Source organism: Lissotriton vulgaris, chromosome 12 (genome assembly GCF_964263255.1).
Source record: "Lissotriton vulgaris chromosome 12, aLisVul1.2, whole genome shotgun sequence".
Taxonomy (NCBI): Eukaryota; Metazoa; Chordata; class Amphibia; order Caudata; family Salamandridae; genus Lissotriton; species Lissotriton vulgaris.
Window position 1 is genome coordinate 714,011,846 of NC_141700.1, and position 27,193 is coordinate 714,039,038.

Genomic DNA, 27,193 nt, shown 5'->3' on the forward strand with positions numbered 1-27,193 from the left:
TAACAAGGGGAAAATCAAGAGAAACAGTAAAATAAAATTTAAAGGAGTAGATTTCCACCAAACTTGGCAAAATTGTAGGGACTGTTTGTTTGATGTGCCTTTGCAAGGCCTCAAGATATGTGCACGTGTGGATTTTGTCTAATTAAGGTTAAAAAATATATATATATCTGTAAGCGTGCTCCGGCGCGCTTACGTTACGGGTTTTGTTTGCGCTGCAGAGACGATACGTCACGGTTATGCGATGTGTCATGAGGCGTCTCACGGACTACGTGATACGTCACGTAATAAAGAATATATTTTACAGCTATAGATATTAGCTTTTAAAAAACCAATGAAATTCACTGAAATAACCATAGGTTATAGACCATATATAGTTAGGAATTTGCATTTACAAAACCTTGAAAATTCACTGAAAAAACCATAGGTTATAGACCATATATAGTTAGGGATTAGCATTTACAAAACCTTATTTTACTCGCACAAAACCATTGAAATTCCATATATAGTTAGTTGCACTAACTATATATCGCGCACCCGCAATCCACTGCTAATGATGTCACATATTACATCATTCATGACATGGTCAGTGACATCACTGATGACATCACTGATGACATCTCAAATGACATCACTGATGACATCACTGATGACATCTCAAATGACATCACTGATGACATCACTGATGACATCTTATTTGACATTACTGATCACTTCACTGATGATATCATTTATGTGATAATACAATGAACATCTTCAGACTCTATTATAACCTTAGATACAATCAGTATAAACAGACACTCACAGACTGTCACTTATCCATGGAGTTACTCACACACCTAGTCAGTTATGCAAAAAATCAATCACACCTCCATTTCCTCAACTATACAGTTATACACACCTTACTTATTCAAACATATACTAACACATATTTACTCTCTTATACAATCCCTGATACAAGTTCACAATGATCCATACAGCCACTCACACATTCACTGGCTCTTATGCACAGTTATTTATATATGTCAACTCTCACATGGACTGTGTTTTACATATGTACTTACTTTGACATGTAGCACTGAGATATCCATTCACTCACCAATACACTCATGCACACAGTCAACTGTCCATACAGCTGTTTCCACATGCACTTTTGAACCCATACATTTAGTGAATCAACTGCTCACACATCTATGCACAGAGTCATACACCTCCCAGCCACCCACACGCATACTCAGTCTCCCATACAAATACTTGGGCAACCATTCAATAACCCATATAGTTACTCATATAGCTACTGATTTAAACATGCAGCAGTTTACAGAACAACATATATAATGATGCACAAATTAAGACAGTTTAGTCACTAACCCATGCACTCAGTGAGACACATTTAATCATTCTCTCATACAGTCAGTCATGCACCTACTAAATCCTTCATCCAGACACTTATACATCCACTCATTCTTCAATATGTAAGACATATTTTAACTTTACAGAAACATACAGTCACTGGGTGTTGTCATCAGTGATGTCATTTGAGATGTCATCAGTGATGTCATCAGTGATGTCACTGACCATGTCATGAATTATGTAATATGTGACATCATTAGCAGTGGATTGCGGGTGCGCGATATATAGTTAGTGCAACTAACTATATATGGAATTTCAATGGTTTTGTGCGAGTAAAATAAGGTTTTGTAAATGCTAATCCCTAACTATATATGGTCTATAACCTATGGTTTTTTCAGTGAATATATATATAATTTATATTTATATATATAGATATTACTGGCGCTCGCCGGTAGGTATATACAGTTAGGCCCTAGTTACCATAGGAAATTCCGAACATTCTATTGGGTATAACTTTGGCGCCGATTGAGGGATCTGCCTGTAATTTTCCTTAAATTTGCCTCGCTGCGCTCCGCTCCTTTCCGGAAAGTTTCGGGGGGATTCGTCAAGCGGGGGCCGAGAAAAAAGGGGGTCCCAAAACGTGTTTTCCCCATGTTAATTTCAATAGGGACATTCTGACAAGGCTACAGCTCGAACGGCTGAACGGAATTATACCAGATTTGGCAAACTGGTAGGGACTGGTATGCAACAGTGCCTTTTGTATGTTTGGTGTGAATCCCTCCAGTAGTTCTTGAGAAAATTGAATTTGAAATTTTTCAAATGCCATTTTCTATGGGACCTTTAGACACGGCTACAGCCCGAACGGCTGAACGGAATTACACCAAACTTGGCAAAATGGTAGGGACAGGTATGCAGTAGTGCCTTTTCTATATTTGGTGAAAGTCCCTCCAGTAGTTGTTAAGGAAATGAATTTGAGCAAATTATATATCTATATGCGCTCAACATTCTATTGGGAATAACTTTGGCGCCGATTGAGGAATCTGTGTGTAATTTTCCAGAATTTTGGCCAGCTCCGCTCCGCTCCTTCCCTGAAAGTTTCGGGGGGATTCGTCAAGCGGGGGCCGAAATGGGGGTCCCAAAACGTGTTTTGCCCATGTTAATTTCCATGGGGACCTTTAGACACGGCTACAGCCCGAACGGCTGAATGGAATTACACCAAACTTGGCAAAATGGTAGGGCCTGGTATGCAGTAGTGCCTTTTCTATATTTGGTGAAAATCCCTCCAGTAGTTGTTGAGAAAATTGAATTTGAGCAAATTATATATCTATATGCGCTCACCGTACGCACACCGTACGCGTATGGTACGCGTACCGTACGTGTACGTGCACGTACCCTTACGTGAGCAAGCGAGTTTCTGAATGGCTGGCAGTCGACTGTAACCATTCCAAACTGTCCAAACCAGGAAGTGTTGGCCACCATCTTGTTTTTCAGGAGAACTGAGGCACAAGAGAGCCCAAAACAAGAGTGGAAAACACGAAAAGGGGGCAGGGTAGAGACCCCCCAACCCTCTAGCCCTTCTCAGGGGGTCCCAAAAGGACCCCCAAGGGCAAAAAAAAAAATAGGAATAAAAAAAATAATGGGGTACGCTCACCGTTCGCGTACGGTACGCGTACCGTGCGCGTATCCCGCGATTTTAAAAATAAATAAATTTTTCTTTGCACTTGGTGGTCCTTCTGGGACCCCCTGAGAAGGGCTAGGTGGTGAGGGGGTCTCAACCCTGCCCCCTTTTCGAGTTTTCAACTCTTGTTTTGTGCTCTCTTGTGCCTCACTTCTCCTGAGAAACAAGATGGCTGCTCAGGTGGTCCCAGAAGGATAATAACATATATAAACGTTATCCGCTCATAGAATTAGCATTTACAAAACCTTTGAAATTTATTGAAAAAAATATAGGTTTCACGCCTGATATAGTTAGGAATTAGCATTTAAAAAACCTTGCAAATTCACTGAAAAAACCATAGGTTTCAAGCCTTATATAGTTAGGAATTGGCGTTTAAAAAACCTTGCAAATTCACTTAAAAAGCCATAGGTTTCAGGCCTCATATAGTTAGGAATTGGCATTTAAAAAACCTTGAAAATTCACTTAAAAAACCATATGTTTCAGACCTTATATAGTTAGGAATTAGCATTTTAAAAACCTTGCAAATTAACTTAAAAAACCATAGGTTTCAGGCCTTATATAGTTAGGAATTAGCATTTAAAAAACCATTGAAATTGCTCCTGTATAGTTAGTTGTACTAACTATATTTCGCGCACCCGCAATCCACTGCTGATGATGTCACATATTACATCATTCATGACATGGTCAGTGACATCACTGATGACATCACTGATGACATCTCATTTGACATCACTGATCACATCACTGATATCGTTCATGTGATAATACGATGCACCTCCTCACACTCTAATATAACCTTTGATACACCCAGTGTTAAATACAGACTACCATTCTTGAAACCATTGACACACCAATACCAGTTGCTACATACGCACTCACTTATTCCTAGGTCTACACACACATTCACTCATTCACCCATAGAATCACTCATACATACAGTCACTCATCAATACAACACTATCATATGCACTCATACACCTATACAGACACTCACACACTGCCACTCATCCATGGAGTTACTCACACACCTAGTCAGTCATGCAAAGAATCAATCACACTTCCATTTCCTCAACTATACACTTATACACACAACACCTTACTTATTCCAACATATACTAACACATACTTACTCTCTTATACAATCACTGATACAAGTACACAATGATCCATACAGCCACTCACACATTCATTGGCTCTCATGTATAGTCATTTATATATGCCAACTCTCACATGCACTGTGTTTTACATATTTACTTACTTGGACATGTAGCACTGAGATATCCATTCACTCACCAACACACCCATGCACACAGTCAACCGCCCATATAGCTGTTTCCACATGCACTCTTGAACTCATACACCTAGTGTATCAACTGCTCACACATCTATGCACAGAGTCACACACCTCCCAGCCACCCACACACACACTCAGTCTCCCATTCAAATACTTGGGCAACCAATCAATAACCCATATAGCCACTCATATAGCTACTGATCAACGCATGCAGCAGCTTACACAACAACAGACATACTGATGCACACATTCAGACAGTTTAGTCACTAACCCATGCATTTAGTAAGACACATTTAATCACTCACTCATACAGTCAGTCACACACCTACTAAATCCTTCATCCAGACACTTATACATCCACTCATTCTTCAATATGTAAAACATATTTATACTTTACTGAAACACACAGTCACTGGATAATGTCATTTGATATTTGATATTTATGGGTATTTATAGAGCGCAGACATTCGCTCCGAAAGGAGCATCTTGGCGCTACAGATGTCATCAGTGATGTCAAATGAGATGTCATCAGTGATGTCATCAGTGATGTCATTTGAGATGTCATCAGTGATGTCACAGACCATGTCATGAATGATGTAATATGTGACATCATCATCAGTGGATTGCGGGTGCGCGAAATATATTTAGTACAACTAACTATATAGGAGCAATTTCAATGGTTTTTTAAATGCTAATTCCTAACTATATAAGGCCAGAAACCTATTTTTTTTAAGTGAATATTATATATATATTTATATATATATATATATATTTAAGTTCAAAGGGGTGCTCTGCTTTGCAGGATCACACAACTGCAGGTAAGTTTTCACTTAATTTATTGCTTCCGAGTTTAACAAAGGTTCCGTCATTGTGTAAGCTTGTCCCACTCCCAACGCGTTTCAGTTCTTCTTGCACTTTCATCAGGGGAAAAATGGCAAGGCGGATCCTTCAAAGCAGAGCACCCCTTTGAACTTAAATATATATATATATATATATATATATATATATATATATATATATATATATATATATATATATATATATATATATATATATATATATATGTAATTTCACTCCCGAATGCCAATTCCCTCACCACTCATGACGGTGGATGTATATTGACCCATGAACAAGAAGCTTGTGCTTTGAAACGCGTCACAACGTTTTTCTTTGTGTTGCTTTAAATTAAATCACGCTAAATGAAAGTGAGCCCTGACCGTCTTGTATTATTTTAAGAAGGCGTGTGCTGACCATTAATGCATAGCTGGCTCCCCATGCTATCCTAGGCCCAGTATACACCGTGAAGGTAAGACAATCGAGAAAGAATTTTGTGAGAGGGACGTGCCAGCACAATAAAGACAAAGCAATATCAGTAACCAGTGTTTTATGCAGGCACGGATTAGGCTGAACAGTTAGTAAAGCGGAATATTTTCTACTTGAGACTGCGAGGTTGCTCATAATACATTGGGAACTTTGGCTCAATAAGTTGAATTGTGTTGTATATGGCAAGGGGAACTTTGTACTACAAACAGAGGGGTCACGCAAACAACAGACTCCAAAGGTCTGTGGGTAGGCACAACCAGACCCACGCAGCAGTATGTAGGATGAAAGGAAGCAAAGGGAGGCGGCACAAACACTATTTGCAAGTGCACCGGGAGTAGGCAGTGACCTACCAGTGACAATCTGGACAGAATCAAGCACATTGGAAATACTTAGGAAATATGAAAAACTGCATAAACAAGAAATCTACATCATTCCCTGCTACGATTTACCAGACCCATCTATGTTGTAGAAATGGTCGGCCAATTCAGCCAATAGCTCGAGGAACATGGTAAAGATCCTAGTAAAGTACGAGTGGTCTGACAGAGAGAACATCAAAAAATAGATCGCACAGATCAAAAACGATCTGACAAAAATCACGGAACAAGAACTGATCTCTAAATTCCTTGAAGAGATGAAAAAGAGGTTGAAATAGGTGGAGGATGATATAAAAGCAAGGAAACAGCATAAACTCCACCGTGACTGCGGTGGCTACAAATCTGGCAGGATACTCACCTACAGTCATAAGTATGACCACCTCTATGACACATCAAGTGGGAAAACATCTACAATAACAAGAACCAGAGCGAATGATGATGAAGAGGTGGCAAGCGCTAGTGATACCAACACAGAGGCCTCGGACTTGACCAGAACATCAGAAAGTTTGCTATCGGAAGTAGATGGTGCGACACGTCCAAAGACTGGAGCACGCAGACAACAAGAGCGACGTCCAAGATTAACTACAACAATAGCACTCTAACAGCGAGAGGAGGATTAGGAAGAGGAAGAAAAAACAAGGGGTACCAGAGCAAGAGGCGGATGAGGAGAGAGAAGAGGGAGCAACACGGAGCAATTGGGATACAAACAGACACGCTCCAAGAAACAACTATGATGGATGATGCCACAGTAAACCAACCCATCATCAACATTTCTCCCAGAACCATAAGCATTAAATACAAAAGAACTTTATGCCTAGGACTCTCGTTTTGCCCTGCAGTACCCATGAACTATGTAGACAGCAGAATTGATATCTTTAAATTTTGTAGAAAACTCAATTTGAAAAAGTGGCATTAATTGAAACCAACTAAAAGCAAAGAACACCTTTACGGAGACCGTTCTGGACGTGGTGAGGAACTATCTATAGGCAACATAGATATTCTGGTGGAATTACATGAGTTACAAGTAGATCCAGAGAGGACATGCACCAGTTCTGATGACCACAACATTCTAGATGAGTTAGAAATTAGACACAACATAGCGGCATGCACTAGTTTCAAACCAAAATCAACATTTTTACCGACTATGACCCATGATAATATATACACCTTCCAAGAACAGGTTGGTAGAGAACTATTGAACTTCAGACAAAAGAATTGGCCTAACAAAATGAAGAAATGCAAACGTAATTAGCTTTTGCGCAGAAAAAAGCAATGCAAGAACTGGCAGAAGACAACAGCATCATAATCAGGCCTGCAGACAAAGGGGGGGAAATTGTTATTCTTACCATAGAAATGTATGTCCAGGAAGCCTTGCGCCAACTGAACGACACAGATACATATAACACAAGTACTAGAATAGATTATAATGAAAGCATTACAAATATCTGGGAGAAATTGGGAGTTTAAAAGGACAAGGGACTTATCGAGTGGGAAGAATACTGCTTCCTTAAAAAAGACTATCCTGTCCTTTCAGTTATGTATCTACTGCCCAAAGTCCACAAAAACAGGGATAACCCCCCAGGTAGGCCCATAGTTTCTTCCAGGGGCAGCACCCTAGAAAATATATCAGGTTACTTGGATCACTTGTTGAGGGACTTTGTGAACACACTGCGCTCATACTTAAGAGATACAAAAGACGTTCCTAATAAAATTGATGACTTGATATGGCTGTCAGATTATCTGTTGATAACCATGGACGTAAACTCACTGTACACAGTGATTGACCATGAACAGGGAATAGAGGCATGTGCTAGATACCTCAAACGCAGACACATCAGGTACTGGGGACACACACAAATAATACTGGACATGATCAGGTTCTACTTAGCAAACAACTATTTCTTGTTCGATGGTGAAATTTACAAGCAAGCCCACGGAACTGCGAGGGGCACATGTTTTGCGCCTAGTTTCGCGAACCTGTTCATGGAAGCATGGGAGGAGGACAGCAGGGAAAACATTAACCTGAACACTGATTTCACCAAGGTTATCTTATGGTTAAGATACATAGATGAGCTGTTCGTGGTATGGCAAGGCAGAGAACAGGAAGCCCTGATGTTTGTAGACAAATTGAATCAGAATACCAGAAACCTCAGACTCACAAGTACAAGTACCATTAGCAAGACTGAGGTTGAGTATCTGGATACCAAAGTGCAGGCGAGGTCCAACAAGGTGCAAACTACCCTTTTCAGGAAATGTACACAGAGAATACCTTATAACACACCATGAAAAGCCACCCTGCTAACCTCAAGTGGAGCATCCCTTATAGGGAAATGCTCAGAGCAAAAAGGAATTGTAGTTCAGAAGAAGGATACCTGAGAGAGCAATCCATTATGATGAAAATATTCAGTTTTATGAAAGAGTTCTGGAACACCAGTACCAACAACATGAAAAGCATCAAAGAATTCCTTACATGCAGTACCACCTTTGTGGTCGATGTACTAGAATGCCCATGCAGGTTGAGATACATGGGTAGTACAAATCACATGGCAAGAAAGAGAATCCTAGAACACATGAGGGCCATCACTGACAGAGCCAAACAGCACCGGATTGCAAGTCACTTTGAAAAACACCACTTTTCGAACAGTGCTAAAACTATCGTTCGATGCAATTGAGCAGGTAATGGGCAATAAGAGAGGAGGTAATCGAACTTATAGACTCAGACAGCGAGAATCAAGGTACATTATAGGGATGGCTACCCGGCCACTACCCCAATGGGCATAGCTTGGATGAGGAAATGGCGATACACCTACTAGAAGACTAGGAACCCAGAAACTAGTTCACCGTAGAGATAGAGTCACATGTACCCGGGAGGTACTATCTTACATTATTCTTGTTTGATAATTACTGAATTATTCTTTAAAATGTTTTTAATGGTTCATTAATGTATATGGCATCATAGTTGATGTAGCTGACTCTGTTTCCTCATCTTTACATCTTTTTCAGGAGGAAAGGAAGGGACTATGTCTCGTGCCTGTGACAGAGGGATCCCTACCTTTTTGTTCGTGACAACATTCTGCTGTAACCATGTCCATGGATAAGACCTTTTGCACTGTATCGTTTTTTTTACTTATGAACTTCACGTGCACTGAACAGGTGGGGTAGAGGGAAATGATTCTGGACAAGTTGCAGATGCTTTAGACATAACTTCATGATACATATGCTACAAATATACATCACCAAAGGAAAAAGGTAATTTTCTATACACATTTATTTAGTGGTGCCTTTAGCTCTTAATTCCCAGTAATCAGGGGAAGATAGAAAGTGTTACACATGCCAACACATTAGAGATATCATTAGAGCATTACAAGTCTGACTTCCCACTTACCAGGGAATACCGCAGTCAGTAATTCTGCTGGATGCTATTTCAAGCGCCAAGAAAGATTTACTTTTCTTACCTGAGGTACTGCAATACATGCCATACCTGCTACAGACACTCAGGGCAAGGAGACTTTACTTGATTTCTGCACAAACTAAGGTGAGAATGCACTACATATCTACGTATTTCGCCCTGATACGCTTTTGAAATCTGACCCTAACCAAGGAATTCTATATTCACTAACTTAGCACATAAAAAAAATTGGGAATTAGTGTAACACTGCATGCTATTGTTAGTACGGATACGGGAATGTGAGGGCATTGTTCACACTACATGCACTTTGTGATATGTTTTTACCAGCATGCCCCAAAAACAGACTTCCGTATATGTATATATATATATATATATATGTAAATAGTTTCATTTTTCACACCATCTCAGAGAAAGTTTACTGTCTGAGAAATTGTGAAGCAAGCACCGATTTACCTAGGTGCATTACACTCACTTGACTCGGATACAAGCAAGACAGACACTGTCACAAATACCTGTGTCACCCCTCTCCTTGTGTTTATAGCTCACACTGTGCCATCTGTACCCCTAAACCTCTCAGGGTACCTGATGGTATCTGCAAACTCAGAGCATGACACCCTTAATTTCGCCCTAGGAAAAAGTGGAAACAGATCTACTTGTTGTCAACTCAGGCATGTCTAAAGGGAGACACAAGAAATACACACATTGTCATTCTAGACATTATATTGGAGCAGTTGGATTCTTGTGCAAAATACATGTTATGTTATGTTAATTTCGATTTATATAGCGCCAAATCACCGACAGGTCTCTTAGCGCTTGCTTTGGGAACCCGTCCTGGCTTTCCCTGCGAGATAACCCCTACTGGGCATCCCCAAGGTGAAGACCAGGCATCCCATCGCGGTAGGGCCGTAGTGGAGATTAAGCAAGCTATTACCCAGAGTTGCAGAGTGTGAACCCATGATTCGAGTAGGCACCGAGGCGAGAATTATCGAGTCCGTGGACATTTTGAGCTCAAGACCCTGCCGCGTCGGGAATTGAACCCTGGTCCCGGGTCTGACCTCTGCATCAGGATCTGCCTCCTCTAACCAGTGAGCCACACTTCTCCACATGTGCTGCACTTATTAAAAGAAGAAACACAAAGCATAGTAACCAGCGTTACAAGAGGGGTGAAGAAGATGGATAATTCAGCCATTATAATTTTTGTACTGATTATATGAATACATATAATTTTACTCCTCCCTAGCACTGTCTAATCTTGAGGGCATAGGGTGGATGGGATTCTGCCAGATATCTTAGAGTGGTCTAACTCCCAATTCACTTATGTGCATGCATCATCTGGTAGCCAGTCTGGTGTAGAACAGGCCGCCACCCCTCTCAGGATGGTGATGAGATTCTGCTGTGCCAGAATTCAAGCATAGGGCTACTGCAACAATCCAACAAAATACTCTTCTGCCAAACAAAGGCTTCATGCAGTTTATATAATAAAACGGGACCCATGTGTTCTGTGCCAGAGCTCTGGTCCAGTTGCCATTGTTGATTCTAGCCACCCGGAGCTATCGCCATACAGACAACAATAAAGGATGACAATTTACACAGTGAACCCACTCCTTGGACAGAATGTTCTAAGTAATGAAAATGGGCCTATTAGGAAATGTATTTGTAAGCAAACCTTTCCTGAGTACTCAATCTCATTTGGGCGTGCAAGCAAATGTGTGCTAAACGTCACAGTTTACAAAGATGTCAACTTGAACATGCAAAATGGAAGTGTTTGTGCAAACAGCCTAGTAACCTTATAACACCCTTACAACAATCGTGTGATGCACCCACTCAGTCTGACGCAGGACACAGCCCCCCCTCTTGCGACTCTTTAGCTACGATTTTCTCTGAGAAATCGAGACTCATCAATATCAAGCTGGAATCTAAAAAGGCCTCCTTACCATCCTATTGCCTTGCGCACCGCCATCCCCCGCTGAACAGCCTGATCCAGTTAGTCTGAGCACCAAAAACAGTGCCTCTTGGGACACTTTCACCCCTTTTAGCGAAAGAGACATCAACAAGATTTTCAGAATATCAACCCATCCCAATCACTTTAATGACCCACTACCACCATATGTCTTCAAAGAACTCAAGGAAGTCCTCACCCCCCTCTGGACAAAGATTGTCAATGCCTCTCTGTCTCAAGGTATGATCCCTGACTGCCTAAAAGCAGCTCAGGTTTCCCCTATCTTAAAAAAAAATGTAAAGATAGTGCAGACCTTAACAACTTTCACTCTATCTCCAACATCACTACTTTGGCCAAATTCCTTGAAAAATGTGTCCAATCTCAAGTTTGTGCTCACATTGAAAATTTCCAACTCCTAGACCATCACCAATCTGGCTTTTGGAGCGGACACAGCACTGAAACGGCTCTCATTCATGTTTTCGATGACATTCTAAAAATGCTCGACCACAACGAATCCTGCCTCCTGATCCTGCTTGACCTTTCCACTGCATTTGACACTGTAAATCATGACAACCTGCTATCAGTTCTGGAACACAGGATGGGCCTCAATGGTCTGGTGCTGCAATAGTTCTCGTCCTTATTCCACCAGAGATCCCAAAGAATAATATTGAATCACTCCCTATCCCAGCCCATGCCTGTATCCATGGGTGTCCCACAAGGGTCCGCCTTATTCCCCATACTATTTAACCTATTCTTGGAACCATTTGCAAATGCACTAAACTCAATGAACATTCTCTTCCACATGTACGCAGATGACACGCAACTTTACCTGAAAATTTCTCTCCCCTGACAATCTCACATCACTCAACACTACCCTCATGAACACTCAAAACTGGCTAACTGAGAACCACTTCCTACTCAACACTTCCAAAACTGAATTCTTACTCATTTCTCCTCCGAATCATACCCCCAAGGTAGACCTTTGGAGGAACCATCTCACTGCTTTCAACTGCCCCCTGTCATCATAGATTCAGCCAAATCGCTCAGAATCACCCTGGACAAACACTTAAATTTGAAGAACCACATTAGTAAGGTTTGCAAGGGAGCAAATCACCAGATGAGACTACTCAGGACTCTCAAACCTTTCCTCCCACAAGCTGATGTCAAGCAGGTCGTTCAATCGCTGGTTTTACAGAGGCTACACTATGGCAGTGCTACACTATGTGGCCTCCCGAAATATACCTTGGCCCCACTTAAAGCTGTAATGAATGCGACGGCCTGACTGATCACGGACACTAAAAGATCTGCTCACATTTCTCCAGTCCCAAAATCTCTAAATTGGCTGCCTTTTTAAGCAAGAATACAGCTAAAGTTCACCTGCCTGACTCACTAAGATCTCCATCTCAACCCCCCCCAAGTACCTATGCCAAAAGCTAGAACTATCTGGAGGTGGTAGACCCTCAATAAGTGCTAACACCTTGCTTCTGAAACCATAGATATTTCAAAAAAAGAGAACTTGTCAAAGAGCTTTCTCGGGCTCCCCTCCACGGCTCTGGAACTCTCTCCCTCTTGAAATTCGCAGACTCACCTCCACGGTTACCTTCAAAATTGAAGTAAAACGATTCCTTATGTGCACGTTCTTACCCTTATTGGGCTCCGATCATTTGCTTGAAGATACTGGACCTATACCCTCATCCATTGTATTGATATATTATATCCACTTACCTAATCTTTTCGTCCCCTCCTAGTCCCGATATATATATTTTTTCAACTACTGTGATGATGTGTTGCACCCTTTGTAACTGTTTCCTTTGATATGGATCTGGAACTGTGCTCAAATGGTTCACTTCCTTTCTGCATAACAGGTCGCAGAAATTCAAGAGCAACAACTTGATGTCCGCACCAAGACCTGTATCGCTAGGCGTACCACAAGGATCCTCCCTATCCCCAACTTTGTTCAACCTAGTTATGGAACCTCTCACCACCTTGCTGCAAGAATCTAATGTACACTTCCACATGTATGCTGATGACACCCAACTCTATCTCAAACTACAATCACCCAAAGACATCACGCTCTTGAACTCGACGATCAGAAGCACCCAATCTTGGTTGGCCGCTAATCATCTCAAACTCAATGCCCTTAAAACAGAGTTCCTCCTGATCTCACCTCCCGCGAAGATCACTACCGCACAAATGTGGCTTAAAGACCTAACGGCACTCAATGTTCAACCCACCATCGTGGACTCAGCGAAATCTTTGGGCATAACACTTGACACCAATCTCAGCATGCAGGAACACATCAACAAAGCAACTAAGGGAGCAAACTATCAAATCAACACCCTTAGGAAACTTAAACCTTTCCTTCCAGCCAAAGACTTCCAAACTGCGGTACAATCACTAGTCATACCTCAAATAGAATACGGCAGCACCGCCCTCTGCGGTCTCCCCCTAGCTACTACGGCACCCATAAGAGCCTCTCTAAACGCCGCAGCGAGACTTATCACTGGATCAAAAAAACACTCGCACATTTCCCCTGACTTCAAATCACTGAACTGGCTGCCGTTTGAAGCCAGAATACACCTGAAAATCGCTTGTTTGACCCACAAGGCTGTCCACCTGAGCTCACCTAGATATCGCGCTCAGAAGCTGACGATTTCTGGAGGCTCCAGAAACACTAGAGGCACAAACAATCTTTTGCTAAAGCCTAAAAGATTCCGCAAGGAAAAAACCTATAAACGCTCTTTCTCAGGAATGGCTCCCAGGATTTGGAACTCGCTCCCCCCTGAAACAAGGCTCCTCACCTCTACCATACTTTTCAAGAGAGAAGTAAAAGCAATCCTCATGGCTAAATACACTTGAACCACTATTGGGGAAAAACTACAAAGACTCGATACTCATCTGTACTACTTGTTCGAACCCTTGTATTTTTTTTTTTTTACTTTGAAATTGACTTACTTGATTGTTTTATGATATCACTTCAATGTACTGTTAACATGATTGATGTATCTGCGTATACATGCTCCCCTCCTCTGTAAAGCGCTCTGATATCTGCAAAGATCTTGTTCGCGCTATATAAAACTTTCAAAATAAATAAAATAAATATGTATTTGACGCCTGCCTAAACTTGACCATCCATAATTGTGAAGCGCTCTGATATCTCTAGGTATCATGTTCGCGCTATATAAAACTTTATCAATAAAAAATCTAAAAAAACACCCCCCCTTGTCTATAAAGTGACTAAAAACATCTATATTAAATCTTAAAATATTCAATTGCTAATGAAATCTAAAAGTCTAAAAAATAATGTCTTCACTTTAATGACAAAGAATACAGAAAGTCAAGTTGCAATAAACACCAATTTTAAAAATGCACAAATTATATCTGCATAATAAAAATCGATTTTAATTAAAACGTTGCAGAATTATAATAGTTCATAATGCATGAATGTTTAAATGGTCTGCGAGTCTATAGAAGCAATGTTGTTTCAAGCTTCCGCAGACAATGTTTCTATTGGCATCCCACTCACTAATCCCAAAAAACAAACATGGTCATATAAATCCAAATCAGCAGGCATTGCAGGTGTGACAAGCGGTAGTGCATCCACAGTCGATAAGCCAATATCCAAAAATCTAGGAGCGGTAGCATCCAAAGAAGGCTCAAAGTATGCATTTTGCAGCAACTGCAATCAAGCAGGAGATCTTTGCAAATGTATTCCTAATGGACCCATTAGCAATTCCAAAGCCATAGATTGGACCAATTGCATTCCACGGCATAAATCCAAGGCACATTCAAAAGTGCAGAGCAAACAGAGCAACACAGGCTGTACGCAAAGTAACCATAGGGCTCGAAAGGACAAAAAACAGTTGTCATTCAGTTCCTCAAGTAAGGGCACTCCAAAATACTGTATCATGCATTCATGACACTTTAGCCCATTTGGCCAGGTGGCGGAACATCCTTTGCGGAGCTGGAAAAATAGACTCAGGATCATACAATTAAAAATAGATTAAACTTAATGCCTCCAAAGACAATGAAAAAAACAAGGAGTGTATGAATGATGGAATTACTTTGAAAACAACCTGGAAAGAGCTAACAAACTACTGCAGTATTTGAAGAATTAAATATTTGGTGCACAAGTTCTCCGAAGTGCTGTGGGAGGTTAGTGCGTAGTAGCAATTGCATTTCAGAAGAAGATCTTGCAACTTGCAGATCAAACATCTCTTTTGCAGATGTTAAAGAAACTTCCTTCTGAAACAATAAGCCTTTCAGTATGCTCAGACTATCAATGTTCACATTAAAAATAGGAATTGAACACTGTATCATAATTTCTCTAACTGTATCAACCTGTGGGTAAAAGAACATTTGTACAAAAGGTAAAAAGCTTGGAAACTGTCACCATAGAAGACACTCCTGGTCTCATCCCAAAGCAACCTTAGTCATTCAACATCAAACAACTTCCATTGGAAAGTAATCTAAATGCAGAACGAATCACAGTTGTACGAGAATCAGTCAAATAACAAGATAAGTTTGCCTTTCTAGCATTACAGGCTCCATTAAGTGAGACCTCCTTGCAATCCAAATAATGGCTGAAAGTGTTTTTGCAGTCTGGACCGATAAAAAAAAGCTCAGTTTCCCCATTTCTACACCTGTAATTGAAAAGTAGAACCCATATCTCATATCCAACTATCTCCCCTAATGCTTCATACTTACCCACCTAGAAGTGTTTTAAACAAGACCTAAAGTGGAATGTTGAAATTAGCAGAAAAATAAATCCATAAATTATCCATTCAGCTGAGGGTGTTTCTGCCGCAGTGAATGGAAAGTTCTCTAGATGTTCTATGTTTAACATTGTGTATGTTGTGTCCTTTGCCTTTATTTTCTGTTCTTGTGTTACATTGTATGGCAGAAATAAATTAGTTATGTTTGAGTTCTTCAACGGCAAGAGACTATTCCTCAGAGTCTGTAAAGTCCAGCTTAATAGCATGGTAGATCCAAGCTGACTTGGACCAAGCTGTAAAGTGGATATGTCACTCTGTATGATGTCAATAGCTGACAACACAATGCTACTCACAGAATAAATTCTAGTTGATAAAGTAGTGATACCATTGTCAACTACTGCTAGAGCCTTTTCTAAATTCACTCTGTCAACCTCATGTATCAGCTCAGCAGCTTACTGCTATGACACCTTCCACAACCCATTGAACAAGGCATACAAAAAAAGCATTTATGACATGGGTTTATTGGACCTAACAAAAACATCCTGTAAATCTATGTCTCCTTAAAGGAGAAACATGTGTTCTTTCACATTGTCTAAATTGGAACCCTTTAAGTCATGACTTTACCACACTGTATGATCTTACTACTTCTGAGTAATGTGTTTGCATATAACGTGAATGTGGACTGTTTACTCTAAAACCCTTTAGGTTGTTCAAAACACGTGCATGACAGCCATTAGTAAATAGCCACCTCTATGGACTGGAATATGAAGAATTACATGTAACATTCCTTAGCATACTTTTAAGAGTTTCCTCTGTTTAGTTTGTGAATTGTTGCCAATTTTCAAATACTGCACACGTGCACATGTGGGAACATTTGGTGTATTCAAATCCTTTATCATGGCCAAGCCAATGCAGGAAGTCTGTTGTACGATTTTGTTCAGGAAAATAATTTGTTTTGGTATTAGATATGCTCTAACCAAAGCCTCATTACCTTCAACATGCCAGTCTTTTGTTCCTCAAGCAGATTTTAAATCAGTATTGTCTTTCTAAAAGCTGTACCCTTGTATTAACAACTGGGGAATAAAGGGGGTGAATAAATGAATTTTGTTTCGGTCAGCATATTTGTTCTTGCTGGGGAAGGGAGAAATGTATAATAATAACACTCTGGATCTATGGGGTTGCTGCTAGAAAAATATGCAAACTTCTGTGGGTATGGTTTTGAGTTACTCAAAGGTGGTGTAGGACAGTGTTCCCATTGTATATCATTAAATACTGCATGTGGAGTACTAGCTCTGTGTAGGTAATAGTGCGCTTAGTGATGGTAACAAAACAGTTTTTCATAATTGGGTCTTACACTATTCCGGTCTTCACTTTCAGATACAGTAAAATGGTCTAGCAGAGTAAGCACATATCTTACATTATTAATATCCCAATCCTCAGAGATGCTGTAAAAGGGGGATAACATAATTAAGCGTTATTTTGAATTCATACTGTATTTTCAAAATCTCTGTAGTACCAATAATGTCAAATCGTACCTTATCTCAAACAATTCGAATTACAGGAAACGCTGAAATCTTCACAAGGAACAGGTCTCTTTGCACTTTGTGTGAACGAAGAGTGAGGTTTCAATACCTCGATTACCAGTTCAAATACAGAGCATTCTGGGAGATAATATACATTTAAAAGCAAAAAAGAATACTGTCACCTAACCAAATGAAAATGTAAATCAGCTAAATGAAATCCAAGGTGGAACAAAATATGTCCCTTTTAGCCAAATTAATGAATGCACAAGTTAAATACAATTGTGGGTCTGAAGAACACAAGAAAAAGTGTTCAATGTTGGCAAAATAGCCAGGGACAGTCTGTGAAAAATCAGTGACCTCACGTGGTGGTGTAGAACTGGTAAGTAACTCCAATGGTGGATCGTAATAAACAACTTTATTGTTGGCGTATGGTGTTGAAAATTGTGAATCTGCATACAGTGTTTGATTTGTGTTGTTAGATGTAACTGGAAGTAGCAATACTTTAGTGTCAGATATCCCCTGTTGGGTAACAGAAAACTCTGTGTTGGTTAATGCTTTCTAAGGGATTTCCTGTCTGGTAGGGAGAGGAGGCAGGTTACTAACAAGGTGTCCTCTTAACCTACCATGGAAGGACTGGCGACATAGTTTGGTTTGATCAGGTCAATCAACATAAATTGCTTGTTTTTACAACCAGAAAGGGTAGTAAAAGTACAGTTCTGGTATCTTCAACTGCCAGTACCAGTACAAAACACTCTGTAAGATGGGTCGAACAACTTCCTGCCCACAATCTTCTCTCGGACCAGATCTTTGGAATCCAGCCAGGAGTTGCTGGTTGCACATTCACTTCTCTAGTGGCAGATAATTTATCAAGCTTGTTCAATTGCTTGTCCTGGATCTCTTTCAGATCTGTGACACAGCCAAACATTCATTGATATCAAAAGGCATCTTTATCGCCACTGTGCTAGGATTGTCGAGATCATGGAACAATATCTGGACCCCAAATAGGAATTCATAGAGAGTTCACCCACCTAAGGATCTTCATTGCAGATTGTTTAATCCTCTCAGGACCCCATACATGTGGTGGATGCAACTATGACCTGAACCTAATATTTTAGCTGTTAAAGACTGCTTTAAGTCAACATTTTTCATCTCCACTATCGAATTTCCCTCAGGATGCTAGTGGGCAGACTAGTGCACAGCCACACCCAAGGTACCCAAAGCAGCTCGCAAGCCTCAGAGGCAAATGCAGGGCCCTGGTCTGAATGGGATGCAGCTACTACATATGTCCCGATGAAGACTTGCAAATCTTTCATAACAGTTTAAGCGTCAGCTGTGGCCATACCCATATGATTTGAGAGCATGAATCCACCTCTAACAGAATGTATTCAAATGAGCCAACACGTTTAAACGGTTCACAATGATCCAGATATAAACAGGCGGGAGTCTTGTTAGAAATTGAGAGGGGTGTCTGTATTGAACATGCCATGGTAGATACTTTTATTTGTTAACAAATGTCTCATTTAAGGACATAGTCTTTAGTCAATTTATATAGATCTAACCACCAATAGCATTGCTGTAGTAGTGAAAGTATAGCCAGCATACCAGCATGGATAGAAGCTAACCCCTTATGTGTTGCCATGATTAATTCTGGTCTGTGGTTTGAATTGGGAATTACTCTATCCCACGCTGGGAATACGAGCAAACAGAATGTTTTGCACACTCAATAGGTAGGAGTAATTTGCTTGATATGGCTTTGGTAATGGAATGCCACAGCATGAATCTGTGATAAGCACCATGATAAAGTAAACCTAAGGTCAAGTGGGAGGCTGTTCCAGAGTTTAGCCGTCCCTACAGCAAAGGCTCTGTCCCCCATTCTGGAACGGCGAAAGCGCGGGGTAGCGAGAAGGCGGAGATTATTGGATCTGAGCGCTCTGGTAGAGTGGATAGGTTTGAGCCTATTTCTCAGGTAGACCGGGCGAAGGCCATTAAGGGCCCCGAAAGCAAAGACCAATGCTTTGAATTGAATATGACAAGTCACTGGCAGCCAGTGAAGCTTCATCAGGTACGGAGTGATCGAATGGCGGTAAGGGATGTTACAGATCAGCCTGGCAGCAGCGTTCTGCACAATCTGCAGCCGTTTGATCAGGTAAGCTGGGACTGCAACGTACAGACTATTGGAATAATCAAGATGAGAAGTGATTAAAGCATGTCTAAAGGTCCCGCGAGAATCAAGGGGGAGGAAAGGGAACATTTTCCTGATCATACCAAAGCGGGCTGCAGTAACTTTGTTGATATGGGTTTACAAGATAAAGCGTTGTCATATTGGAAACCCAAATTACGAGCTGCTTGAACTGGAACCGGTGGGGGGTTTAACTCCGTAGGCCACCACAGTGTGGAGGAGAGTGGAGAATTCTGATTGAAGAAAAAGACTTCAGTCTTGTCCGTGTTAAGTTTTAGATTGTTGGAAGTCATCCAAGAGGAGATGTTAATGAGGCAGTGACGAAAATTGGTCAAGCTGCAGTCAGAGTGATCTCTAAAAGAAAACACAAGCTGAGTGTCAAGAGATCACTCTGACCCCCTAGGATTCAACCACATCTGCCAAAGGAGTGAAGAAGATATTAAAAAACAGAGGACTAAGTGCAAAGACAGAATGTATGTTTCACTCCTTTCATTTTATCTTCTATGGTCCAGTCTGATCTGTGCCTCTTGTTTACCACATGCCATTGCCTTTCACCTCAACCAACTGAAGGACTGAATGCTGGTCCCCTAAACATGAGTGGGAGAGAGGTCTTGATTTGAGTGACCAAGTCCTACCCAAGAGTGGTTGTAGATTCCTTAGTCACATCAAACCTGTATGCAGTCAGTGTCATACTGACTACCTGACTCCTACTCCAGAAGTCACATAGCTTCAGACCAGAACCATACATTATGCAAACACCCACCACACAGAGGGATCAGGACATTTGCTTTCACAGGTTCCAAAGGGGAACATGTAATGACTTTTAGGTGTTTAGTGTTCCAGGTGAGCCACCAGAACAGAATGCATTTCATTTGACACCATTTAGGGTTTCCTGAGACACCGTCTGTTGGCATTGTTTTGAAGAACTTAACATATTCACAACTTCTGTGGTTCTTCTTCCAAACATTTAGCCCAGGCACTCATTCACTCACTTTCACATATTGGTTTGAAAATGAACTTCCAATAAAAAAATTTGATGTGAAATGACAGGATACATTTTTCAGTGTTTTTGATTGACTGTAGAGTTCATCTGTTCTTCATAGTAAAGTGTCACAAGCAACTGCAGAAAGACAATATTGTGGCATCAAAGAAATTTGTTGACTGCTGCAGCCAATCTTAATAAGTCCTTAGATACTGGACTCTTTCTCCCTGCTACAATAGCCAAGCCAAAAATCATAACATATATTGTATATTTTGCACATCAGATGCAGCCTTTCCATTCAGGGCTATTAGGCTTCCTTAAGATTAATCAACTATCGAAAACACAAAAAAAGTCTCCAGAGATAGTGAAGGACATGATTCCTCATGGCCTTGACTGAAGGACATGCTATAGGTTTAGGTGTTTCCTTTCAAGTTAAATCGTTTTCTTGGTACTTAGGAAAATAAGACAAATTAATATAATATTATTCGTATGAATTATCGCATAGAACAAAAACAAAAAGGTTAAGCCAATTTTTACCTAATGCCCATAAAGTCCTGCCTTGGACTCTGGTTGCACCTAACACACCATCTAGTATTAGTTCTGGAATAACGGGAGCCACTATCAAGCGCTTAGAGACCAGTGGTGATTTGCGCTATACAAAAACACTGTAACATAACATAACATAACAAGTCATGCGGGAGCTGTAACAAAGATTTTAAAATCAATACTCTAGCGGTCGTATGCAATTGATGGTCTACAGGGTATGGCATATAAGATTGGTGTGTAGGTGTTAGCTATTAACCATGGGATAGACAGTCACTCAATGCTTATTTATAAATGTATTAGAGTGTAAATGCAGTACTTCTAAATTACCTTTTGTACACATGCTCTAAATGTACCAAGAGGAGGGAATACTGTGGCAACCTCCGATGGCTGGAAGGATTTCAGAAGGAAAATGAAAAAATATATATATCCTTCTATAGAAAACCACAGACTTCCTTATCAGTTAAATAAACAGTTTAGCTATGAGATACAACTAAAAAGTCAAGCCTTTTGTAATTTTGATTCAACCTTGCCATTTATCATTGTTACAGTTACGTTGAACATGTTAATGATGGGGACAAAATATTGCAATGTGCATTAGAATTACCTTAAAAATGTAAGAAAAGCATTTCTTTGGTTAATGCCAAATTAGTCTAAAACGAATCAGTAGTATGAAAAATAATTAAGCACCGTAATGAGTCACTATTGGCAGGTGACAGATGGGGCAGTTTTCTGTATTTTTCTGCTCCTGCATTGTGGGTTATAGAAGGGAGAATAAAACTGAGAGGATGTGGCCTAATGGCTAGAGGCTAGAGCGGTCAACCGCCAAGCTGGATGTTTGTATCTCGGCTGGAAGCTCAACATCCTGTGATTCTGGGCAAATCACTTAGTCTCCCGGTGCCCAACAAAATGAATATCTTTGTAATACAACTCGTGCTCATCTAAAGCGCTTGGATACTAGCTGGATGAGTATGCGCTTTAGACAACTCCCAAAAACAAAAATAAGCTCTACTCTGGTCACAACAGTTGGCTTCAAAACTAGGTTGGTAATTTAAAAACACATGAAGTAGTGCCTCTTGATTTTCTACATAGTTGGTAGAGTAGAAAAGAAAGTGAGAGGAGACCGATAGGGTCTTTTACAAGACCCTATCACAACAGGAATTTCCCTATTAACGATGTTCCTTTGGCGATAAGGCGTCACATATTTACAAGGTGGCGTTAAGCCACTTAACGTGGCTTAATGCTGCCTTGTAAATAAAGCGATACAAAAGGGGATGATGGACGGAGCGTTTGAGCAAATCAAGCACTCACCCCCAGTCAACTAATCTGGGTTTAATCCATCACCATTCTTTAGCTCACTCAGCCACCCCAGTTTAGACATGGCCATATGCAAATCAGTCTGACCCTGTGCCTCATGGGAACAGTCCAACCTGAACTGCCAAGCCATGTCTTCCCTGGACCAGAAAAAAGCATCCTGGGACCGGTTTCGGATTCATAATCCTCATCAGCCAGGCTATCTTGAATCCAGTGGCCAAGTGAGCAAGGGACTCACGTCTGAGCATACCCTGCCAACTTAGGGCGAACAAAGCGATACAAAAGGGGATGATGGACGGAGCGTTTGAGCAAATCAAGCACTCACCCCCAGTCAACTGATCTGGGTTTAATCCATCACCATTCTTTAGCTCACTCAGCCACCCCAGTTCAGACATGGCCATATGCAAATCAGTCTGACCCTGTGCCTCATGGGAACAGTCCAACCCGAACTGCCAAGCCATGTCTTCCCTGGACCAGAAAAAAGCAACCTGGGACCGGTTTCGGATTCATAATCCTCATCAGCCAGGCTATCTTGAATCCAGTGGCCAAGTGAGCAAGGGTCTCACGTCTGAGCATACCCTGCCAACTTAGGGCGAACAAAGCGATACAAAAGGGGATAATGGACGGAGCGTTTGAGCAAATCAAGCACTCACCCCCAGTCAACTTATCTGGGTTTAATCCATCACCATTCCTTAGCTCACTTAGCCACCCCAGTTCAGACATGGCCATATGTAAATCAGTCTGACCCTGAGCCTCATGGGAACAGTCCAACCCGAACTGCCAAGCCATGTCTTCCCTGGACCAGAAAAAAGCATCCTGGGACCGGTTTCGGATTCATAATCCTCATCAGCCAGGCTATCTTGAATCCAGTGGCCAAGTGAGCAAGGGACTCACGTCTGAGCATACCCTGCCAACTTAGGGCGAACAAAGCGATACAAAAGGGGATGATGGACGGAGCATTTGAGCAAATCAAGCACTCACCCCCAGTCAACTGATCTGGGTTTAATCCATCACCATTCTTTAGCTCACTCAGCCACCCCAGTTCAGACATGGCCATATGCAAATCAGTCTGACCCTGTGCCTCATGGGAACAGTCCAACCCGAACTGCCACACCATGTCTTCCCTGGACCAGAAAAAAGCATCCTGGGACCGGTTTCGGATTCATAATCCTCATCAGCCAGTCTATCTTGAATCCAGTGGCCAAGTGAGCAAGGGACCCACGTCTGAGCATACCCTGCCAACTTAGGGCGAACAAAGCGATACAAAAGGGGATGATGGACGGAGCGTTTGAGCAAATCAAGCACTCACCCCCAGTCAACTGATCTGGGTTTAATCCATCACCATTCTTTAGCTCACTCAGCCACCCCAGTTCAGACATGGCCATATGCAAATCAGTCTGACCCTGTGCCTCATGGGAACAGTCCAACCCGAACTGCCAAGCCATGTCTTCCCTGGACCAGAAAAAAGCAACCTGGGACCGGTTTCGGATTCATAATCCTCATCAGCCAGGCTATCTTGAATCCAGTGGCCAAGTGAGCAAGGGTCTCACGTCTGAGCATACCCTGCCAACTTAGGGCGAACAAAGCGATACAAAAGGGGATGATGGACGGAGCGTTTGAGCAAATCAAGCACTCACCCCCAGTCAACTGATCTGGGTTTAATCCATCACCATTCTTTAGCTCACTCAGCCACCCCAGTTCAACATGGCCATATGTAAATCAGTCTGACCCTGTGCCTCATGGGAACAGTCCAACCCGAACTGCCAAGCCATGTCTTCCCTGGACCAGAAAAAAGCATCCTGGGACCGGTTTCGGATTCATAATCCTAATCAGCCAGGCTATCTTGAATCCAGTGGCCAAGGGAGCAAGGGACTCACGTCTGAGCATACCCTGCCAACTTAGGGCGAACAAAGCAATACAAAAAGGGATGATGGACGGAGCGTTTGAGCAAATCAATCAACTGATCTGGGTTTAATCCATCACCATTCTTTAGCTCACTCAGCCCCCTTTTTGTACCACTTTTGGCCACCATAAGTGTGGCAGGGTATGCTCAGACGTGAGTCACTTGCTCACTTTGCCACTGGATTCAAGCAAGCCGGTCTGAAGACGGCTGGAATGCCAGAAACCGGTCCTCGGAAGCTTGTTTCCGGTCCAGGGAAGACATGGCTTGGCAGTTTGGGCTGGACTGTTCCCATAAGGCACAGGGTCAGACTGATTTGCATATAGCCATGTCTGAACTGGGGGGGCAGAGTGGGCTAAAGCACGGTGATGGATTCAACCCAGATCTTTTGACTGGGTGTGAGTATGATTCAGATGCTCCGTCCATCATCACCCCTTTTTGTACCGCCTTGTAAATAAGGCAACCTTTCAGGCTATACTTTGCATGAAAGGGTTGGGCAATTGGTGTTGCAGAGGGCACTCCACCGCAACACCCATTGATTTTGAATATGCCCCTATTTACAAGGGTGGCATAAACAGGAGGCAGCACCAAAATTAAGACCAGGGAAAACCTTGTCTTAACATGGTGAAAAGAGGATAAATGCTTGTTTTCTCTTCGATTTTTTTCTCTCTCTATGTGTGCTGTATTGTGCAGCACAGATAGAAACAGCGAAACACCATTATTTATATGCAGGAAGGTGTCCCTTCTTGCACATAAACAATCACAAGCATTACAAAAATGACAATTTGCAACTTCTATGTGTGTTGCATATTGCAAGCACATACAGAAGTTTAAAATTACCAATTGTCATTGTTTATATGCAGGAAGGGGCACCTTTTGGCATATAGACAATCATTCCCGCAACGCAGGCACCCTTACACTATTGTGAAAGGGTGTCTTCACTTGGTCTTGGCAGCTTAATTTAGCTCCAGTGGTAGAGAAAATACAGGGATGTGCTGTATCTGTGAAAATACGGTTCATCCTGCCATTTTCAGAATGGCAGAGTGTGGTGTTAGAATTTAGTTGCTAACTCCACGCTCTGCCATTCCCTTGTACATATGCCACAGGGGTTCATCCTGTCAGTTCATCATGACGTTGCATTGCTTCTTATTTTTATCTCCTCCCAACTTTGTGCATCTCCATTTCCAACCTAGACACACCTACACTATGTCGAGTGAGAGTTTACGATTAGTATTTTCTGTTCTCGGTATGTGCAGTGCAATGCTGTCCCCTCATTTCAATAATGTGCCCCATATCCATTGATGTCAAGGTTTGTTTTTCCTTCAGTTCTTAATGCCAGTCTTAAAGTGGTGTATGCTCTGAGTTTTCACATTTCTGGTGTGTTTTATGATTTGAAGTGGAAAAACACATAGCCATATTTTATTAGATGACACTTGAAATTTTCACAGATTTCGTGTGAGATATCAGCCAAGTTATTTTCTGTATAAATGTTAACTTTCAGTATATCACAAGAATCAGTGTATAAATGGTAAATGTGTATTTCTACTGGGGTTCTGTGAAGCTTAAACTCCTGAGTCCCTGGCCTTCACTGCCATATAGGAGGGCTGGCCCAATGAGGATACCATGAAGTACTAACCATATTTTTATAATGGGATTTTGTTTTTATAACAACGTGCATGAATTACTTTCTAAAGGACTTCCATGGCTTTTGTAAAGTTCTTTGATTAAGTAAAAGTTATTCTTTGATATACATATCTAGTTCGTAGTGTGCATACTCATACTATTCTTCATTCTGAAAGACCAATGTTTTTCCTAGGTTTAGTTTTAAGGACCACACAATGCAATACTTGTCTTGGGCGTCTAGGCTTATAAGCCTCCTTCTGTAGGCAATAGGAGTATGGAACAATAAGCATAGAGAAGAAAAGGTATATTGTCTGGTGGAAGAGGTCTTCGAACTGGCTTCTCAAGATTAATGGTGGTGTCATCCATGTCTACATTAAAAAAGAGTAGAGCTCAGACAGCAAACCTGTTCACAAGCCTTTAAGGGTCACTTTCCAGGTAACTTTGACACTTTATTTGATCTGAGAGTAAAATTCCAAGATTACATCAAAAAATGAACACTCAATGCAATTTATAAGGAGTTTAAGTAACAAAGTCAAAATGCCCAATGGAGATAAGCGCCTTGAGACCCTCCGGGTAAGTAGTGCGCTCTATAAATGTCTTTGATTGATTGATTGAGATAGAGCCTTTTGAGACTAGGCAATGCAAACTAACATCTCCCTATTTTTGGCTCCTTTGAGTGCAATAGTTTATTAATGTATGTAATGTGTAGATAAGATCAGCTTTGAATTTAGAAAAACACCTTGTTGACTTCAATGTGCAAGCACCATATAAAACTCAATAAATAAATAAATAAATAAAATGACATATTTACTTTTAAGAAATGCAGCCTACACCACAAAAGTGCATTCAAGATGGAAAACACAATAAACTCTCCCTACTAAGGTGGGCAGAGGTTACACTAAGTTAGTAACGTCTGGCATATTTGAGAGGAGTGGGTTGAATTTGGCTCTCAGAACTTTTCTTTTTGTGACTGAATTACTCCTAGGTGTAGCTTAACCCCTGGGGTGGAGCAGGGGAGAAGAGAGAGGGCACAGATGTCAGGAGGCC

The 27,193-nt window shown here is 41.3% G+C and overlaps 1 protein-coding gene across 3 annotated transcripts in view; it reads right to left on the reverse strand.

Moving 5' to 3' along the window:
- LOC147678093 (hydroperoxide isomerase ALOXE3-like) overlaps positions 1-27,193 on the reverse strand; it is a 227,913-nt gene that overhangs the window by 169,066 nt on the left and 31,654 nt on the right. Inside the window, exon 3 of one of the 3 annotated variants that reach the window (XM_086946568.1) lies at positions 11,942-11,944. The exons of the other annotated variants lie outside the window; for them this stretch is intronic. Within the exon in view, the coding sequence (XP_086802694.1) occupies positions 11,942-11,944 (3 nt within the window). The remainder of the gene's footprint in view (positions 1-11,941; positions 11,945-27,193) is intronic. 3 annotated transcript variants of the gene reach the window in all.